Below are 19344 nucleotides of genomic sequence, written 5' to 3'. Positions count from 1 at the left end.
CGCAGTATGAGGAAGTAGGGGGGCATTAGCTCCAACCACAGAGCCAATCGCATTACTGTGCGCTACCCAGCGTCCGAATGACGTGACTCAGACGTTCAAATCAAAATGGCCTGATTTACTGGAGGAGGAAAGGGGCTGAGCTGAATCAGAGCAATCCGCCAATATGGTCACCTTTAACACCTTTAACATGTCACCTTTAAAGATTAAAAAAAAAGTATATATGACTGACTCCCTGCATGAGTCTAAAAATGGCCTGTTTGGCCATTGACCACATTTACAATACAAACACACTTGGTTTACTAAAGGTTATTTCTTGCATTTGTGTCGAGATAGGAAACAGAGTCTTAAAGGAAAACTCCAACATTTTGGGAAATTAGCTTATTTGGCATCTACCCTGGAGTTAGACAAGAAGATACATACCCTTTTTCTTCTCTGTGCATGCAGTAGGAGTAGGAAGACACGCACCATTAGCCTAGCTTAGCATCAGTCACTGGAAGTAGGTTCCTCCATTAGCCTAGTTCCCAACATCGTCCTACTCCTACTGCATGCACAGAGAAGAAAAAGGTATGTATCTTCTTGTCTAACTCCAGGATAGATGGCAAATAAGCTAATTTCCCAAAATGTTGGAGTTTTCCTTTAAGCATTTGTAACTAACTGTCATGTTTTCTTCCCAAAACTACAGATTGTGCCTTTAAAGTCTGCTTTTTGTCATAATGTGTTGTATTCTGACCATGGTGATGTTCCAGGTGTTGATGCTGTGGATGTCTCTCATGAGATACTGCCAGGACATGAGGGACTTCATGTCCACGTGCATCGTCTGCCAGAGCGTCATCAACCTCGTCAGATTACCGTCAAGCCTGAGGGAGAGAAAGGAGAGAGAGACAGAGAGAGAGAGAGAGAGAGAGAGAGAGAGAGAGAGAGAGAGAGAGAGAGAGAGAGAGAGAGAGAGAGAGAAGGAAGGAAGAATAAGAATATGCAGAATCACTCTTCTTGCACAGCCATGTGCTACATTAATCTTTTGAATTACTGGCTGAAAGCGGCATGATGTCTACCGATATGATATATGATTATGACTGGTCACTTAAGTCACATCATATATTTATATTTCAGTTTCAAAGTTGGGTTAAATCTCAGCAAGAGGGAGACAGGGGCTCTGCTCTCTTTTCCTGACTCTCCAATAACAACTGCTGCTTCCTCGGAAACAACAGTTGTGATTAGAGGATCAAGAAAAGAGGGCGGAGCGTGAGATAATTAAGAGTGAAACGACCCCCTGGTGTGTGTGCAACTGTGCATGTGTATGAAGAACAGTCCACAGCGAGTACAGTAGGTTAGGAGGAGCTTGTCTCACCCTGCTACACTGTTCACAGCCTCCTTATTGGTGGGAGGAACTAGGAAGCAGATGGAGGGGACAGTAGCCTCACTGCCTTTATCATTCAGCACCCTCCACTTGTAGGGCTGAGAGTTGTTCAGCAGAGCACACTCGTCTCCTCTGTGTACTGTGATCTGGAAAAAAGGACACATAACAGATGCTTAAGTACTACTATATTACTATATATATTTAGTCAATACTATACTGTTAATCACATCATACTGATATGATACAGTATACTTCATAAAGTTGATCAATCAATCAATGCTTTGCACACTATTAAAGAGTAGGTTCAATGATTTTTGACATAAAAAATACATAAATAATTGTTATCAATCTTGAAACCTAGTACACTGTTATCTAGTGTGGCTTTGCTTTCACCTGCCTCCAGTCCTAGACTTTCTTGTTGAATAACACAAACATGTCTAATTATTTAAAATATGGGGATACAAAGTTGTGCCAAAAACAACATGATGTGGATTTCACAGAAGACATATATGAGTAGTACCAAAAGTCATGAAAACTAGCTCATTAGCTAAAAAAAATAATAATAATAAGCTTAACTAGTGACTTACTCTAGACTAAAGCATTGCATTGCTATAATTCCTTCTGTTGAATCTACAAACAGCCCTTTTAGGGTGGCTTTGTATCACCCAGTTTGAAACCATCAGCATCGTCTGTTTTAGCAACAACATTGGCTAACACACCAGTTAAACCACATCTGTCATCATGGATTACAAATGTTCTCGGTAGCCACCAACATGGTTGTCATATTGTCAAACACAGATCCAACATGGTTGTCATATTGTAAAACACAGATCCAACATGGTTGTCATATTGTAAAACACAGATCCAACATGGTTGTCATAATGTCAAACACAGATCCAACATGGTTGTCATATTGTCAAACACAGATCCAACATGGTTGTCATTTTTACAAGAGTGGCTTCCTGCTCACCTCCATCTGTTTGAAGTCACAGACCGCCTGGACGGGCAGCTTGCTCTTGATGGCAGTCGCAGGGTTACGTGGCTTCAGCTGGACGATGGTCTTGGCCCTCCGGCTCAGGCCGTCCAGGTGAGTTCTGAACTCTTTCAGCTGCTCCTTTTCATCCTATTAAAAGCACAATCAAATATGGATATCAATAAAGTATCAATCCAAATATGAATACCGCATTGATGTACATAGTGCTGAATGTACAGGATATATATATATATATATATATATATATATATATATATATATATATATATATATATATATATATATATCAGGGTTCATTCTTTACAAGGGTACAACCACGGGTACAACCACGATGACAATATTGCAAGCAAGTGCCCATTGTCTTGAATCACAGTATTTTTAGCTAATGTTGGCTATTTTTCATAACCCATCCTTGGAGCAGGCTGGTACACATATACATGGTGGTATAATATATATATATATATCTATACATCTGTAGTGTTATATACCATCTATGGGCATTACAGTATACAGTACATCTTACATTGTCCTGTAGTTTAAGTTTAAGTTTATTTGGATCCCCATTAGCCACAGCAGTGCTGGGGCTATTCTTCCTGGAGTCCATAACACGTAAAATACAGTTACAGACTTATACACTCACAACATTCACATGTCATACAGACAATTAAAACAACAATAAAACCCTAATCAAATTCATAATACAATACAACAATATATACGCCTTATGAATTCATAATACAATACAATAATACCTACTCATAATTAATTCATAATACAATACAGCATAATATACTATTTAGCTTTTACATACATTATCTATGTTCATATCAGCCAATAATACAATCTTTTAATAATATATCCCTATCAGACACATGCCTTTTCATCTATATATACCTATCTCTTTATCAGACACATACATTTTCATTTACGTACACACTATCTATTAGGGAATGTCAATTTCTCTGGTTGAAAATGTTGTTTTACCACGATTTTTAAACAACATTTACTATTCTCCTGCTTAACATGTCTGGGAAGAGAGTTCCATTCCTGCATACCACGGAACATGACAGTTCGCTTCATTGCATTCGACCTCACTTTTGGTAGTGTAAAACCTCGTGCAGAAGCATGTCTGGTGGAATGGTTGTGTCTGTCAAGACTTATAGATAAATTGTTATATAAAATTGAGGGGATCTTTGTAACAAGAATATTCCTAGTGAATACAAGGAGTGAGCAGAGTAATTTATGTTTGACAAGTAACCAAGTTAAACAACTGTAGGATCCTGTTAAAGGTGTGTCGGTATTGTTTGAAACTCTGTTGTAAGTTGTTGTCTCCATGCAATAATGTACATTTATTGTATGGCCTATGAAGTGTTTTATTGATTAATACTGTTGTGGAAAATGTATTTTATATATCATATACTTTATATATTACTATATATTACATTTCTGGGAAACTGGTGTTTACGGTTCCAGTATCACCCTGACTTGTTTCAGACCGTTATCTTTGTCTTGTCCACAGTGAGCGATTAAGCAATGTTAAACAGACCATTCCCACAGAACCGTAAAACACCAGTTTCCCAGAAATGACTTGTCCAATCCTTGGTCGTCCTTAAACGACCTAGTTCATATAATACAGAGTAATATATAAAGTATATGTTATATAAAGTACATTTACCACTACAATACATACAAAATGGTTGCACTCTATTGTATTATTGTATTGGTGTTCTTGTTATTGTGGACATGAGTAAAAAGTGAGTGAACCCACTCTATTGTATTATTGTATTAGTGTTCTTGTTATTGTGGACATGAGTAAAGAGTGAGTGAACCCACTCTATTGTATTATTGTATTAGTGTTCTTGTTATTGTGGACATGAGTAAAGAGTGAGTGAACCCACTCTATTGTATTATTGTATTAGTGTTCTTGTTATTGTGGACATGAGTAAAGAGTTAGTCTTGTTATTGTGGACATGAGTAAAGAGTGAGACATGAGTAAAGAGTGAGACATGAGTACAACAGCAGAGGGGTAGGATATTTTAACTGAATAATACTGTGTACATCATTTTGAAGTGTGTGACTAAATTGTGTTGTGGAAATAGTTTGTAATTAGTTTCACCCAGCTGACAGAAACTGGAGGTGTGGCCATTGTGCATGTGGCTTTTGTAGTTAAGTGGGCACTTGTGACAGTTTTTTCTTGGTTAAAAACCAGCTTTTTTCTCTGTTGGAATCATTCTGAGGACAACAGCAGAGAGGGTAGGATCTTTTAACTGAATAATACTGTGTACATCATTTTGAAGTGTGTGACTAAATTGTGTTGTGGAAATAGTTTGTATTTAGTTTCACCCAGCTGACAGAAACTGGAGGTGTGGCCATTGTGCATGTGGCTTTTGTAGTTAAGTGGGCACTTGTGACAGTTTTTTCTTTGTTAAAAACCAGCTTTTTTCTCTGTTGGAATCATTCTGAGGACAACAGCAGAGAGGGTAGGATATTTTAACTGAATAATACTGTGTACATCATTTTGAAGTGTGTGACTAAATTGTGTTGTGGAAATAGTTTGTAATTAGTTTCACCCAGCTGACAGAAACTGGAGGTGTGGCCATTGTGCATGTGGCTTTTGTAGTTAAGTGGGCACTTGTGACCGTTTTTTCTTGGTTAAAAACCAGCTTTTTTCTCTGTTGGAATCATTCTGAGGACAACAGCAGAGGGGTATGATCTTTTAACTGAATAATACTGTGTACATCATTTTGAAGTGTGTGACTAAATTGTGTTGTGGAAATAGTTTGTAATTAGTTTCACCCAGCTGACAGAAACTGGAGGTGTGGCCATTGTGCATGTGGCTTTTGTAGTTAAGTGGGCACTTGTGACAGTTTTTTCTTGGTTAAAAACCAGCTTTTTTCTCTGTTGGAATCATTCTGAGGACAACAGCAGAGAGGGTAGGATCTTTTAACTGAATAATACTGTGTACATCATTTTGAAGTGTGTGACTAAATTGTGTTGTGGAAATAGTTTGTAATTAGTTTCACCCAGCTGACAGAAACTGGGGGTGTGGCCATTGTGCATGTGGCTTTTGTAGTTAAGTGGGCACTTGTGACCGTTTTTTCTTGGTTAAAAAACAGCTTTTTTCTCTGTTGGAATCATTCTGAGGACAACAGCAGAGAGGGTAGGATCTTTTAACTGAATAATACTGTGTACATCATTTTGAAGTGTGTGACTAAATTGTGTTGTGGAAATAGTTTGTAATTAGTTTCACCCAGCTGACAGAAACTGGAGGTGTGGCCATTGTGCATGTGGCTTTTGTAGTTAAGTGGGCACTTGTGACAGTTTTTTCTTGGTTAAAAACCAGCTTTTTTCTCTGTTGGAATCATTCTGAGGACAACAGCAGAGGGGTATGATCTTTTAACTGAATAATACTGTGTACATCATTTTGAAGTGTGTGACTAAATTGTTTTGTGGAAATAGTTTCTAATTAGTTTCACCCAGCTGACAGAAACTGGAGGTGTGGCCATTGTGCATGTGGCTTTTGTAGTTAAGTGGGCACTTGTGACAGTTTTTTCTTGGTTAAAAACCAGCTTTTTTCTCTGTTGGAATCATTCTGAGGACAACAGCAGAGAGGGTAGGATCTTTTAACTGAATAATACTGTGTACATCATTTTGAAGTGTGTGACTAAATTGTGTTGTGGAAATAGTTTGTAATTAGTTTCACCCAGCTGACAGAAACTGGAGGTGTGGCCATTGTGCATGTGGCTTTTGTAGTTAAGTGGGCACTTGTGACAGTTTTTTCTTGGTTAAAAACCAGCTTTTTTCTCTGTTGGAATCATTCTGAGGACAACAGCAGAGAGGGTAGGATCTTTTAACTGAATAATACTGTGTACATCATTTTGAAGTGTGTGACTAAATTGTGTTGTGGAAATAGTTTGTAATTAGTTTCACCCAGCTGACAGAAACTGGAGGTGTGGCCATTGTGCATGTGGCTTTTGTAGTTAAGTGGGCACTTGTGACAGTTTTTTCTTGGTTAAAAACCAGCTTTTTTCTCTGTTGGAATCATTCTGAGGACAACAGCAGAGAGGGTAGGATCTTTTAACTGAATAATACTGTGTACATCATTTTGAAGTGTGTGACTAAATTGTGTTGTGGAAATAGTTTCTAATTAGTTTCACCCAGCTGACAGAAACTGGAGGTGTGGCCTTTTGCTGCAGGTGTCACTCATCAGTAATTAGTGATAGTGATTTAAAGACTTGCTGGCTTAGCGTCAGCGAAGCGTCGAGAAACGAAGAGGGACAAAGAGGAGTTTTCCTGGAGTTTTCCGCCGAGGGATCCACCGATCCACCCAGTGCTAAGCACACCATAATCCTATATTACAATGTGCCTCATACCTATATCCACAATCTGCTCCTCCAGAACTGACTCTACCCATCCACGCCAGTTTGCTAGCAACCCGGCTAATCTCTCCTACCCGCCTACAGCCACTAATACACCTGTCACAGTATGGGGAGGCTTATGGAATTGTCAATCAGCAGTCAAAAAAGCTGACTTCATTACTGCCTACGCCCATAGTCTAAATCTGCAGCTCCTGGCTCTAACTGAGACCTGGATAACTCCCAATAACTCATCAACACCTGCAGCATTATCTACAAACTATAACTTCACTCACACACCTCGACCCTCCAGACGGGGTGGAGGCACTGGCCTCATGACATCTCCTTCATGGGCTACAAACCTAACACAACTCCCAGAACTGTCACTCTCCTCCCTCGAATATCATGCAATATCTGTCTCTAATCCTTTCAATCTCACCATTGTTACACTCTATCGCCCTCCAGGTCCCCTCGATCACTTCATAGATGAGCTGGACATGCTTCTAAGCTCCTTACCGGAAGATGGTACCCCGCTCCTTCTATTGGGCGACTTCAACCTGCCTGACTCATCTCAGTCGGTCCCAGTGGTCTCCCTCCTACAACAATTTGACCTGACTCCCACTGCCATGCCTCCCACCCACAAAGCAGGCAACTCCTTGGATCTCATATTTTCCCGTAACTCCAGCATCATTAACACCACGGTAACTCCCCTACATGTATCTGACCATTCCTTCATATCCTTCTCACTAACTCTCATGCTTAACCGAAAGGTCTTCACCCCAACTCAAACCGTCTCACTCAGACGTAACCTGGCCTCCCTATCCCCCTCCACCCTCTCCTCTGACATAATATCCGCTCTACCTTTGAGTGACACCTTCTCTGCTCTCCCCACAGAGATGGCAACCTCCACCCTCCTCTCAGCCCTTGCAACCTCCTTTGACAAGCTCTGTCCCCTCGTTGAGAAACCTGCCCGCCGTTCCCCACCCAGTCCATGGCTGACGGATGCAGTGAGAGAACAAAGACAGGTCCTGAGAGCGGCTGAGAGGAAGTATAGAAAGTCACGCCTCACTGCTGACATCGACACATATCACAACCTCTTGTTAACATTCTCCAAAACCATTACTAATGCCAAAGCTTCTTTCTTTCACCATAGGATCGAGGCCTCTGCCAAGAATCTTCGCAAACTGCATGCTACCATGTCCTCCCTCCTCACTCCCCCCCCACCCCCTCCTCCCTCATCTTTTTCTGCCGAAGACGTTGCGATCTTCTTCGAGGAAAAAGTGGAGAACATCCGCAGCTCCTTCTCCCAACCCCCACCCATTCCAAACGCTGAATCGAGAACCTCATCCTTCACTCTGTCATCTTTCTCTCCCATTACAGAAGCCGAGACCCTGACACTGGTAACGTCGAACCGTCCGACTACATGCCAGCTGGACCAGCTACCTTCCCCACTCCTCCAGACCATAGCACCGGACATCCTCCCATTCCTAACTGCAACCATCAACTCCTCACTCAACTCGGGGGTGGTCCCCACCTCCCTAAAACAAGCCAGAGTCACGCCCCTCATAAAAAAACCAACCCTAAACCCCACCGTCATAGCCAACTATCGTCCTGTCTCTCTTCTCTCCTTTCTTTCTAAAACACTTGAACGTGCTGTATCCAACCAACTTACTGCTTATCTCTTACAGAATGACCTCCTAGACCCCAATCAGTCTGGCTTCCGGACTGGCCACTCGACAGAAACGGCCCTCATTGCGGTCACAGAGGCACTTCACTTAGCAAAAGCGAAGGGCCTCTCCTCTGTCCTGATTCTCCTAGATCTATCTGCAGCCTTCGACACAGTCAACCATCAGATCCTCCTCGCGGCCCTAGCAGGAATGGGAGTGGCTGGATCTGCGCTGACATGGCTGACATCATACCTCAACGACCGCTCCTACCAAGTGTCATGGAGAGGGACTCTGTCGGCCACCCGCCCCCTCCGGACGGGTGTCCCCCAGGGCTCGGTCCTAGGACCCCTTCTCTTCTCCCTCTACACTAAATCACTGGGTAACATTATCACGTCTCATGGCTTCTCATATCATTGTTATGCCGATGATACTCAACTCTTCCTCTCCTTCCCTCCCTCAGATATCCACGTCTCTGAGCGGATCTCGGCCTGTCTGTCCGACATCTCCGCCTGGATGACGACCAACCACCTCAAACTGAACCTAAGCAAAACAGAATTGCTCCACCTGCCGGCCAAATCCTCCCCCCTGACCGACCTCTCCATCACAGTCGAGAATGCAGCTGTGACCGCGTCCCCGACCGCCAAGAACCTTGGTGTTGTCCTCGACGACCAGTTGAACTTCTCTGCTCACATCGCAGCAACAACCAGAACCTGCAGATTCCTCCTGAGCAACGTCAGAAGGATACGCCCCTTCCTGACAAAAGAAGCCACCCAACTCCTCGTCCAATCAACAGTCATCTCCCGCCTCGACTACTGCAACGCACTGCTAGCTGGCCTCCCGGCCACTGCCACCAAGCCTCTTCAACTCATTCAAAACGCAGCGGCCCGCCTGATCTCAAACCTACCTTAGTCGGCCCATGTCACCCCACTTCTTAGGGACCTGCACTGGCTCCCCATTGCTGCACGTATCCGCTTCAAGGCCCTCGACCTAGCATACCGTGCGGCAAAGGGAACCGCTCCCGCCTACCTCCGGTCAATGGTCTCTAACTACACACCCTCAAGACCCCTACGCTCTGCATCTTCTGGCCGCCTCAGACCTACTCCTATCCAAGCTCCCGGAGGGTCATCAAAGAGAAGCCGCCTATTCTCAGTCCTTGCCCCACAATGGTGGAATGAACTACCCATCCCAGTTAGGACAGCCGAATCCCGTCCAATCTTTCGCCGTCGACTAAAGACTCACTTCTTCAACCATTATTTGAAATGATATAAAATTTTTTTTTAAATCTAACCCTGACTAACCTTACTGTCATGCACTTGTCCTAATAAACTAACCTACACTGTAACACGCAACACTTTGATGAACATTGTTACTCAGCTGATAGCGTTGTACCCTTCTTGCTGTCTTGTCGTACAGAACTTGTAAGTCGCTTTGGATAAAAGCGTCAGCTAAATGACTAAATGTAAATGTAATGTAAAGAGTGAGTGAACCCACAGCTGCGTCCTGCAGAAGGTCCTCCAGCCGCGTGACGGTGATGGAGCGGTCGCACGAGTACTTCCTCTTCATGTTGTCCTGCATCTTCTTCATCCTCTCCTCTGCCTCCTTTACGTCGGAGAAAAACTGGACGCGGAAGAGTGGAGAAATTAAGGATAATGATTAACAAAGTCAACCGGGGAGATAGCAACAAAGTCACTGCGATAATGGAACTGGGGAGATATGAGTTTATTAACAGAGTCACAGCGATACTAGAACTGGGGAGATATGAGTTTATAACAAAGTCACAATGATAAGGGAACTGGGGAGATATGAGTTTATTAACAAAGTCACAGCGATAATGGAACTGGGGAGATATGAGTTTATTAACAAAGTCACATTAATAAGGGAACTGGGGAGATATGAGTTTACTGTAATAACAAAGTCAGAGTGATAAGGGAACTGGGGAGATATGAGTTTATTAACAAAGTCACAGCGACAAGGGAACTGGGGAGATATGAGTTTATTAACAAAGTCACAGTGATAAGGGAACTGGGGAGATATGAGTTTGGGTTAGTAAACGTACTTGGAAGTAGGCAGTGTTCTCTTTCAGGTGGGACTCAATGCAGCAGCAGACCTGGAGGATCCAACTCCACTGAGTCTGGAGGGCACCGGTGAAGGCCTTGGGTGCAGAGGGGAAGGGGAAGAAAGAGTAAGCAGCAAGTAAGTAAGTAAGTAACTAACTAACTAACTAATAAATAGATAACTAACTAAGAAAGAAAGTAAGTAAGCAACTAAGTAAGTAGGTAACTGGCTAAGTAAATAAACAAGTAAGTAAGTGACTTAGTAAGTAAGTAAGTAAGTAAGTAAGTAAGTAAGTAAGTAAGTAAGTAAGTAAGTAAGTAAGTAAGTAAGTAAGTAAGTAAGTAAGTAAGTAAGTAAGTAAGTAAGTAAGTAAGTAAGTAAGTAAGTAAGTAAGTAAGTAAGTAAGTAAGTACATTTGTAAGTAAGCCTATTGGCACCTTTCAATAAATGTATGCAAAAACATGCTTTATAAAGTCTAACAAGAAAGTGAGCCATTGCACAATGACTGATGCACGTTTTACAAAAACACAAAACCTACAGTAACAGCCCAGGACAGGTTAAGAAAGCGCCTGTGAGTAAATGCAGATCTTTAGCAGCTTCTCAAAATTTGCGATCGAAGAAACAGAGGTGTTCTCAGATATTCTAAAACAACACAATAAAACTATACATTGCAACTGAAGTTACTGGACTGTGAAGCAGTGTATATGAGTGTATTTTTTTTCTGAAATCTGCTATAAAAGTGAGTGATCTCACCTCTATGGTCTTCTTGGCAGGGTGTCCGTCTTTCAGCAGCCTGTCTCCAGTGGCCTGGACAGTGTTCACCCTCTTCTCTCTCATCTCCAGCTCTCGCATCAAACCCTGCTCCACAACAACACATCACATCACTCAGTATGACAGCGGAAACCGTCCTATACGACCATGTGCATGATATTCATAGTAGGCTATTCATTCACAGACGTCTTGGCGGGGAAACAGATTGTCACCAAGTAAGAGGTGATTATCATTATCATGTGCAACGACACATGAGCTGTGTCGTTGCAGCGGGGTCATCCCTATGTTCCCCGGGTCCTATGTTCCCCGATTGATTGATTGATTGATTGATTGAACATTTTATACATTTTTATTATTTTATTAATTATTAATGTCCGCCTTGTTTCGAACTGGTTATGCTTAGGCCCTCTTTCAAAGTCGGTTAAGGTTAGAGTTTGGAATCAGGGCTGGTGGTCTGACTATCTATCGCTACCGGGGAACATAGGACCCGGGGAACATAGGACCCGGGGAACATAGGACCCGGGGAACATAGACATGCTCCCGTTGCAGCGTATTGGACTGCATGACACGGCATGAGAACAATAATGAATTGTGGATCTATTTATATGGCATCTAATTGTCAAATATAGACTGCTAGCCACAAAGGTTTACATCAAACCTAACTGAAACTCTATGACGTTGACAGTAGTCTGTACCCATTAGTTGTGGGGGACAGTAGCTGTATTCAACAGTGCGACTGACCGAGTAGTTGTCCTTCTTTGCCGTCATGTTGGTGTTGCGTTCGCTCCAGTCGTAGTTGACCTCCTCCTCCTCCTTCTCGTTCAGCCACATCAGCTCCTTGGTCGCTGCGCTGACGAAGGTGTGCAGCTGCTCCAGGTACCGCAGACGCTCCTTGGATGCATTCTGACAGGTGTGACAAAACACAACATAGGTCATACAGAGTTCAGTGACAGTAGTGTTGAAGTATTCAAATATAAATCATAGGGGTATGATGTTTGTCCGAGGGAAGCAACAGCTGTGATTGGAGGATCAGGAAAAGAGGGTGGAGCTTGACATAGGTCAATTAGGTGCTTACCAGCAACGTGCCATACTGTAGCTCCAGCTTTACCAGATAATCCCGGTAGGCACCTTTACTGACCGGCGAGAGCTGACTCTGGATCAGTGGGAAGGAAATATAAACAGACATAAATTGACTTTGGTGAAACAAAGCTGTGTTGTAACCAATAGCAATACCACTGCTTCTCTAGTCATTGTGACTGCTGAATAAAGTGCTTCTGTTTCTGATTCAAGTGTACCTCGTCGGCCTTGGCGCGGTCGATCTTGGAGCGGAACTCCTCCACGGACTGGTGCAGGCCGCGGTGGCTGCCCAGCTGAGACTCCACAGTGGGCAGGTCAGAGCCCCACTCGCCCTGGTCGACCCGGCGCTGGTTCTCCTCCACCCAGCCCAGCAGGTCCTGTGTGTAGCGCAGGGTCACCTCGTCCAGCTCGGGCCTCACCCTCATTGGGGCCTGCTGCAGGATCTGGGTGGTGTGGACCTGGGACATGGACATCTGGGTCATGGGCACCTGGGCGATCGTCACGCCGGACTTCATACGTAGGTTGTACTCACTGCGCAGGTTCACCAGCCTCTCGTGGAGACGGTACACCCTGGATCCAATTGATATAACAACACAGTGTTTCATTCAATGGGGACAGAATTAGCCGTTCTGATTGTGATTTCGTTAGAAATTAGGAATTCTCCTACGCAGAGAGTTGGATGACGTTGCACTTGCTACTGTCAAACATCTCAGCCCAAAGAGGAAGTAAACTAACCGGTGCTACAGTACCTATACTCGTATTATTTCCCATTAACATATTTAATTAATAATATTTATATTATTGTTCCCCCCATATTTTTTTAGAAATAAGAACTGAAAAAGTTGAAAACATTTAAATAGTTTTATTTCATCTCGAATCCGGGTGTCAGCATTGCCTCCGGCTTGGGCCAGCCATCATACTAACTCATTGGCAGAGTTAGAGGGTGGAAGTCGATGGGTGGGGATTTGGACGTTGTGGACAGCGACTCCTACAGGTCGGTTGGGGGACGCCTGCACAGCAGAGACAGGAAGTAGCGGGGGTAGTGTGAGCCTCCCATGCGTTACACCTCGCCACTGAGAGTCCGCACTGGCAGGTGAAAAGATGTGACAGGCTGCCTCCTCGTGTACCGGAGGGGACACGTGATGCAAGGCTTCTATCCTCCCTACAACCGACCAGTGGGGGGCATAGTCGAGCAACGTTCAAGACAGGGGAGGGGAGGGCGGTCAGGTGGCGTAGCGGAGATTGCGTTCGTCACCAAACGCCGGAGACGCTGGATTCGCCTGTTCAAATCCAGCTCACAGCTCCGGCGTTGTCACCAGCTTGGCTGGCCGTTCACACTAACACAATTGGCAGTATTAGAGGGTGGGAAAGCTGGCGGGATGGGTCCGGGTCGTTGTAAACAGCGACTCCTACAGTTCGGTCGGGGCGCCTGCTCAGCGCGGATAGGATCTAAGGGGGGTAGTGTGATCCTTCCACACGTTACACCCTCTCAGTGAGAGTCCGCGCTGCCAGGTGAAAAGAAGCGGTTGATTGGCTAGACGTGTGTCGGAGGAAGCACGTGATAGCCTCCACTCTCCCAGACCGACTGTGGGGGGTAAGTGCGCAGCGACCAGGAAGGGGATCAGAAAATCGGAGGAAAAAGGAGAGAGAAAAAGATCAATAAAATAAAAATAAAAAAGACAGGGGAGGGGAGAATTGGATACACGAAATTGGGATGGGTGAAAAATAGAAAAATAAGGAGAAAAAGTGGATAAAAAAATATTATTTCACAGCGGCTTTGCTGCCTTGTTTATTCACTGTGTCCAAGTGTGAAACAGGGTGTCACTGAACATTTATATTCATGCAATAGCAAATCTTCCTTAGATAATACTGTATGTATAAGGACTGGGAAAAGAATCAAAGAAACTATCATTTTAGAGTTGAACTCAAAGGTTTCTCGCTGACCTGCGATACATCTGCTCGGCCTGAAGGTGGCGTCCGTCTTTGAGCAGCTGAACGTCGTTGAACAGGAAGCGGATCATCCCCTCTGCCTTCTCCAGGTCTGCCTCTACCTCTCCTGTGTGCTGAGCTGGCTTCCCTGAGTTCAACATCCTCATGTCCTGCAGCGCAGACAGGAAATTACGTCAGTTTTCACATTCAGCTATAGCTGTCGGGATCTACCTAACTTCCGAACGTATGTCAGATCACAATGGCTGTTTCTGGTTCATCAATATAATTCAAATGTTTTTACGATAAAAGCTACTAAATGAGAAGATTCATTCCAAACTCTATATTCATTTTGGGAAATAGTTGTTACCTGAAATTCACGATTTAGATTCTTTCAAAAAGATACATCCTCAAAAAACTTCCATTTTACAACAAAGGTCTTAAGGTAGCTAAGAACATCAATACTATTCTGCAGTCAGTTCTACTTTCAAACCGCTAATCACACTGTAAGAGCATGCGTCACACTCTCTCTAAATAACAAGTCTGGTGGAGGCCAGACTGCCCCCCCCCTGAAGTTGAAGTGAATAGATATCTCCTTTACACTTGAAAGTCAACTCCTATGCAGCATATTTGTTCAGGCAGGTTGGAGACTGACCGTCTGCAGCAAGGCCTCCACTTGGTTCAGCTGCTCCTCACAGACCCCAGACTCCATCTGGACCTTACTGACCACCCTCTGGAGGCGCTCCAGCCTGCGGTGAAGGTGGGGGTGGGGGTGAGGGTGGGGATGAAGGTGAGGGTGAGGGTGGGGGTGAGGGTGAGGGTGGGGATGAAGGTGAGGGTGTGGATGAAGGTGAAGGTGGGGGTGAGGGTGAAGGTGAAGGTGGGGGTGAAGGTGGGGGTGAAGGTGAAGGTGAATGTGAGGGTGAAGGTGGGGGGGTGCAGAGGTGAAGAGTGAGTTAAGGCAATAAGTCAACAATGAGTGCTTTACTGCCTTGTGTTATGTCTGGTATGAACGAACACAAGAAGTCAACCAAGATTCACAACTGACTGGTCAAAGTGACAGTGGTTAATTCACATACAAAGCTGACAGAGTTATACAATATAAATCTATAATATACTATTATAGATTAGATTAGATTAAAATGTATTGTCATTATACAGCACAAGTACAGTACAATGAAAATAAGTTGGCATCTAACCAGAATGCAAATGTAACAGTAAAGTGCAATAGCAATATACAATGTACAGGTGATAAAGAATTGGAGTACATATAAATGTGTACTACTGAGTAATAATGATAATCACATGTAATAGTGTTATGTACAGTGATACAGGTATGAAAACAAATATATATATATGGTATATACAGCATTATTGTGCATGCTATAATACAGAGTTATATGGGTAGACTATAGTTGAGGTAGGTAGTTATGATTACAGTGTAAGGCTGTTGTAGACAGTGAAGGCAGTAAGCAGGTATACATTGAGTATAGACAACAGATATATACATATACATATCAAATGCAATGCAAATCAATCAGTGTATTTTAAAATCTAGAGTGTTCTGCATGAGAAGACATGTAAAGTAAAGCAGTAAAGCACTCACTCCCTCTTCTGGACGGATAAATACTTCAACCCATAGCCGTGATTCATGAAGGCCATGATGAGGAAGGCGTCTCAGACCAAACGTCCTGTTAGGTTCTATCTGTCCACTGATGCAGTCGTAAAAGTCAGAGCTCAGTCGCTTCCGTGACTTAAGTCTTGTAACACTAAGTACCAGTGTTATGAGCCCCACGCCCCGCTCGCTTATGATTAGCATCTAAAATAGGGAGAGGTTCTGATACAAATGATGATATGAACAGTTTGGAGCTGTTTGCCATGGCAATGGTTTAGTCTCGGTTTTCAAGTGAGTCATCATATGGTTGTCCGTGGGATGTTTTTACTACCATCTGACCTGTTCCAACACAGTTCCCTCTTTTTAGCAAAGTGGCTATTATCACTTGATGAGTCATGATCACGGCCACACAGTCTAAGCCCGGGGCTGATTCTTTTTTCCCCTGGGTTGCCTTACGAGAAAACTTGTCGTTTGCCTTAGCAACAAGAACAACATCTCTAGGGGTTGGCTGGTCCAATGCCCGACACGACACGAGGCTGTAATTCCAGGATGTGAGCTGGAGGATAGCTGGTACGAGGATAGCCGAGGTACAGTACCCTTGAGCAAGGCACTACCCACCTAACTGCCCCACGGGGTGCTGCACTGCAAGCGATTCTTTGACCTCGTTGGAGAATTGCATTTGTGTACGGCGCTGTGTGGACATATGTAGATGGAAATATGCGAAAAGGCACATTTCAATAGCATCATCTCAGCCTTAACCCTTTCACTACCACACTACAGAAGGTTAAACCTTTCACTACCACACTACAGACGGTTAATCGACTGACTGAATTTGGTCGTTAAAGAACCCAGGACGCTTATCGTAAAGAGTAGGGGGCTCCCCGACGTTCCTGGCCAAATTCCCAATCAGATCTCTGACATCAAGGCCACCTAATCATCCCTTCCCCTTAATTGGCTGATATCAACCCCTGTCTCCTGAGCCGTTCAGCCATTGTGTAGTGTGATGTGTGCCAGTGTATGGTAGCCATTGAGCCTGCGTAGCCCAAGGTTGGGTGCTACCAGTGGTGGTGAAGGAGGCAATTTCCACCCTACATTGTAAAGCGCTTTGAGTGTCTAGAAAAGCGCTATATAAATGCAAGTAATTATTATTATTATTATTATTAGTGTGGTTGTGAAAGGGTTAACCCTTTGTCGTGTGGCAGTGAAATGGTTAACATTCTGTATTGTCGCAGTGAAAGGGTTAACCCTTTGGCAGTGTGGTAGTGAAAGGGTTAAAAACCTGGCTTGTTTACCTCTCAAACTCCATCCTGAGTAAACGCTCTCTCTCCAATATGGCGACGTGGAGACGGCCCCACTCCTTCTCCACGTCAATGGGGTGGTATCCTGGCGGCACCTTGATGTGGCCCGCCTGGACTGCACCCTGACGAGACAAACAACATGACCATAGTTCATACCTCCGTTTCACAGTTTCAGTTCTCAGACAAACGGATGTTCACATTCTAACAGGACACAGTATCAGCGGAGGACACGGACCTCGAAAGACTTGTAGATGTATTTAGAGCGGTTCTTGTCTGCTTCCTTCGCAGGGAGCTCGGTTTCCTTAAACTTGAGGAACTGGCGCCAGAGAATCTGGAGATTAGAATAGGAGTGTCATCATCATCATCATCATCATCATCATCATCATCATCATCATCATCATCATCATCATCATCATCATCATCATCACCATCATCATCATCATCATCATCATCTAAATATGTCCTTCAAAATAAGGGTAGCCTATTAAAATAAGGGAAAAGACACAGAGACTCATCTCTGGTTGTGTGTGAAACATTCTTGAACAAGACCTAACTGCTTATTGCTGACCATGGTCTACCTCTTGAAGAGACCGACCGTCACCTCACCTCAATCTCCTCATAGCCGGTGGGGAACTTCTTCTCCTCGAAGACGATGACGTGGTGCCTGATCCACTGCAGCAGCAGCGTGACCAGCTCATAGTACTCCTGCCAGCGCAGCTCCAGCTCCTGAGAGGAGAGAGACAGAGAGACACAGAGACGGGACAGGTGCAGACAGAGAGACACAGAGACGGGACAGGTGCAGACAGAGAGACACAGAGATGGGACAGGTGCAGACAGAGAGACACAGAGACGGGACAGGTGCAGACAGAGAGACACAGAGATGGGACAGGTGCAGACAGAGAGACACAGAGACGGGACAGGTGCAGACAGAGAGACACAGAGGCGGGACAGGTGCAGACAGAGAGACACAGAGACGGGACAGGTGCAGACAGAGAGACACAGAGACGGGACAGGTGCAGACAGAGAGACACAGAGACGGGACAGGTGAAGACAGAGAGACACAGAGACATAGAGACGGGACAGGTGCAGACAGAGAGACACAGAGACGGGACAGGTGCAGACAGAGAGACACAGAGACGGGACAGGTGCAGACAGAGAGACAGAGAGACAGAGAGACGGGACAGGTGCAGACAGAGAGACACAGAGACGGGACAGGTGCAGACAGAGAGACACAGAGACGGGACAGGTGCAGACAGAGAGACACAGAGACACAGAGACAGGACAGGTGAAGACAGAGAGACACAGAGACGGGACAGGTGCAGACAGAGAGACAGAGAGACACAGAGATGGGACAGGTGCAGACAGAGAGACAGAGAGACACAGAGACAGGACAGGTGAAGACAGAGAGACACAGAGACGGGACAGGTGAAGACAGAGAGACACAGAGACGGGACAGGTGAAGACAGAGAGACAGAGAGACACAGAGACGGAACAGGTGCAGACAGAGAGACACAGAGACGGGACAGATGCAGACAGAGAGACACAGAGACGGGACAGATGCAGACAGAGAGACACAGAGACGGGACAGGTGCAGACAGAGAGACAGAGAGACGGGACAGATGCAGACAGAGAGACACAGAGACGGGACAGATGCAGACAGAGAGACACAGAGACGGGACAGGTGCAGACAGAGAGACACAGAGACGGGACAGATGCAGACAGAGAGACACAGAGACGGGACAGATGCAGACAGAGAGACACAGAGACGGGACAGGTGCAGACAGAGAGACACAGAGACGGGACAGGTGCAGACAGAGAGAATAAAGATGAGACAGATGCAGATAGTGACATAGAGACGAGACAGATGCAGATAGAGACATAGAGACGGGACAGGGGTTTAACTTGAGGCATTCAACTGTATGAGCTGAAAGGGCTGTTGGATTTCATCATTTTGGAGGCCCGGTCACAGAGGCAGAATCGTTAGCCTCTTGTCTGTGGTCATGCTCAAGGTAACAATGTGAACCAGCACTTATCACTTGTCTACATACAAGCCCAGGCAGCAGCAGGGTTTAATTTGAGCTTTTACGGTGCTTACACCTCAGGTTTCTAGCTCCATTAAGACTTATTGACCTACCGAGGGGATTTGGGGTGGACCCCCCATTTGATAAGATTTTTGTCCAGGATTGCCTATCTGAGAAGATAGTTGTTGTTACAGTAGATGCATTTGGT

At 44.6% G+C, this 19344-nt stretch overlaps 1 protein-coding gene across 6 annotated transcripts in view; it reads right to left on the bottom strand.

Annotated features, from left to right (window-relative positions):
- Positions 1–19344, bottom strand: part of LOC311227032 (plectin-like) — a 145912-nt gene that overhangs the window by 33213 nt on the left and 93355 nt on the right. For all 6 annotated transcript variants that reach the window (XM_084312543.1, XM_084312544.1, XM_084312539.1 and 3 more), the window contains exons 9-22: positions 17722–17841; positions 17351–17446; positions 17110–17237; positions 14858–14951; positions 14221–14375; positions 12495–12846; positions 12275–12352; positions 11941–12102; positions 11182–11286; positions 10430–10525; positions 9865–9990; positions 2328–2480; positions 1349–1503; positions 731–857 (exon numbers count right to left, since the gene is read on the bottom strand). In XM_084312543.1, coding sequence (XP_084168669.1) covers positions 731–857; positions 1349–1503; positions 2328–2480; positions 9865–9990; positions 10430–10525; positions 11182–11286; positions 11941–12102; positions 12275–12352; positions 12495–12846; positions 14221–14375; positions 14858–14951; positions 17110–17237; positions 17351–17446; positions 17722–17841 — 1947 coding nt within the window. The remainder of the gene's footprint in view (positions 1–730; positions 858–1348; positions 1504–2327; positions 2481–9864; positions 9991–10429; positions 10526–11181; positions 11287–11940; positions 12103–12274; positions 12353–12494; positions 12847–14220; positions 14376–14857; positions 14952–17109; positions 17238–17350; positions 17447–17721; positions 17842–19344) is intronic.

This window comes from Notolepis coatsorum, assembly GCF_963971535.1.
Source record: "Notolepis coatsorum genome assembly, chromosome: 4".
Lineage (NCBI taxonomy): Eukaryota > Metazoa > Chordata > Actinopteri > Aulopiformes > Paralepididae > Notolepis > Notolepis coatsorum.
The sequence above is the reverse complement of the archived record's forward strand: the minus strand, read 5'-3'. Positions and strand labels throughout refer to the sequence as shown.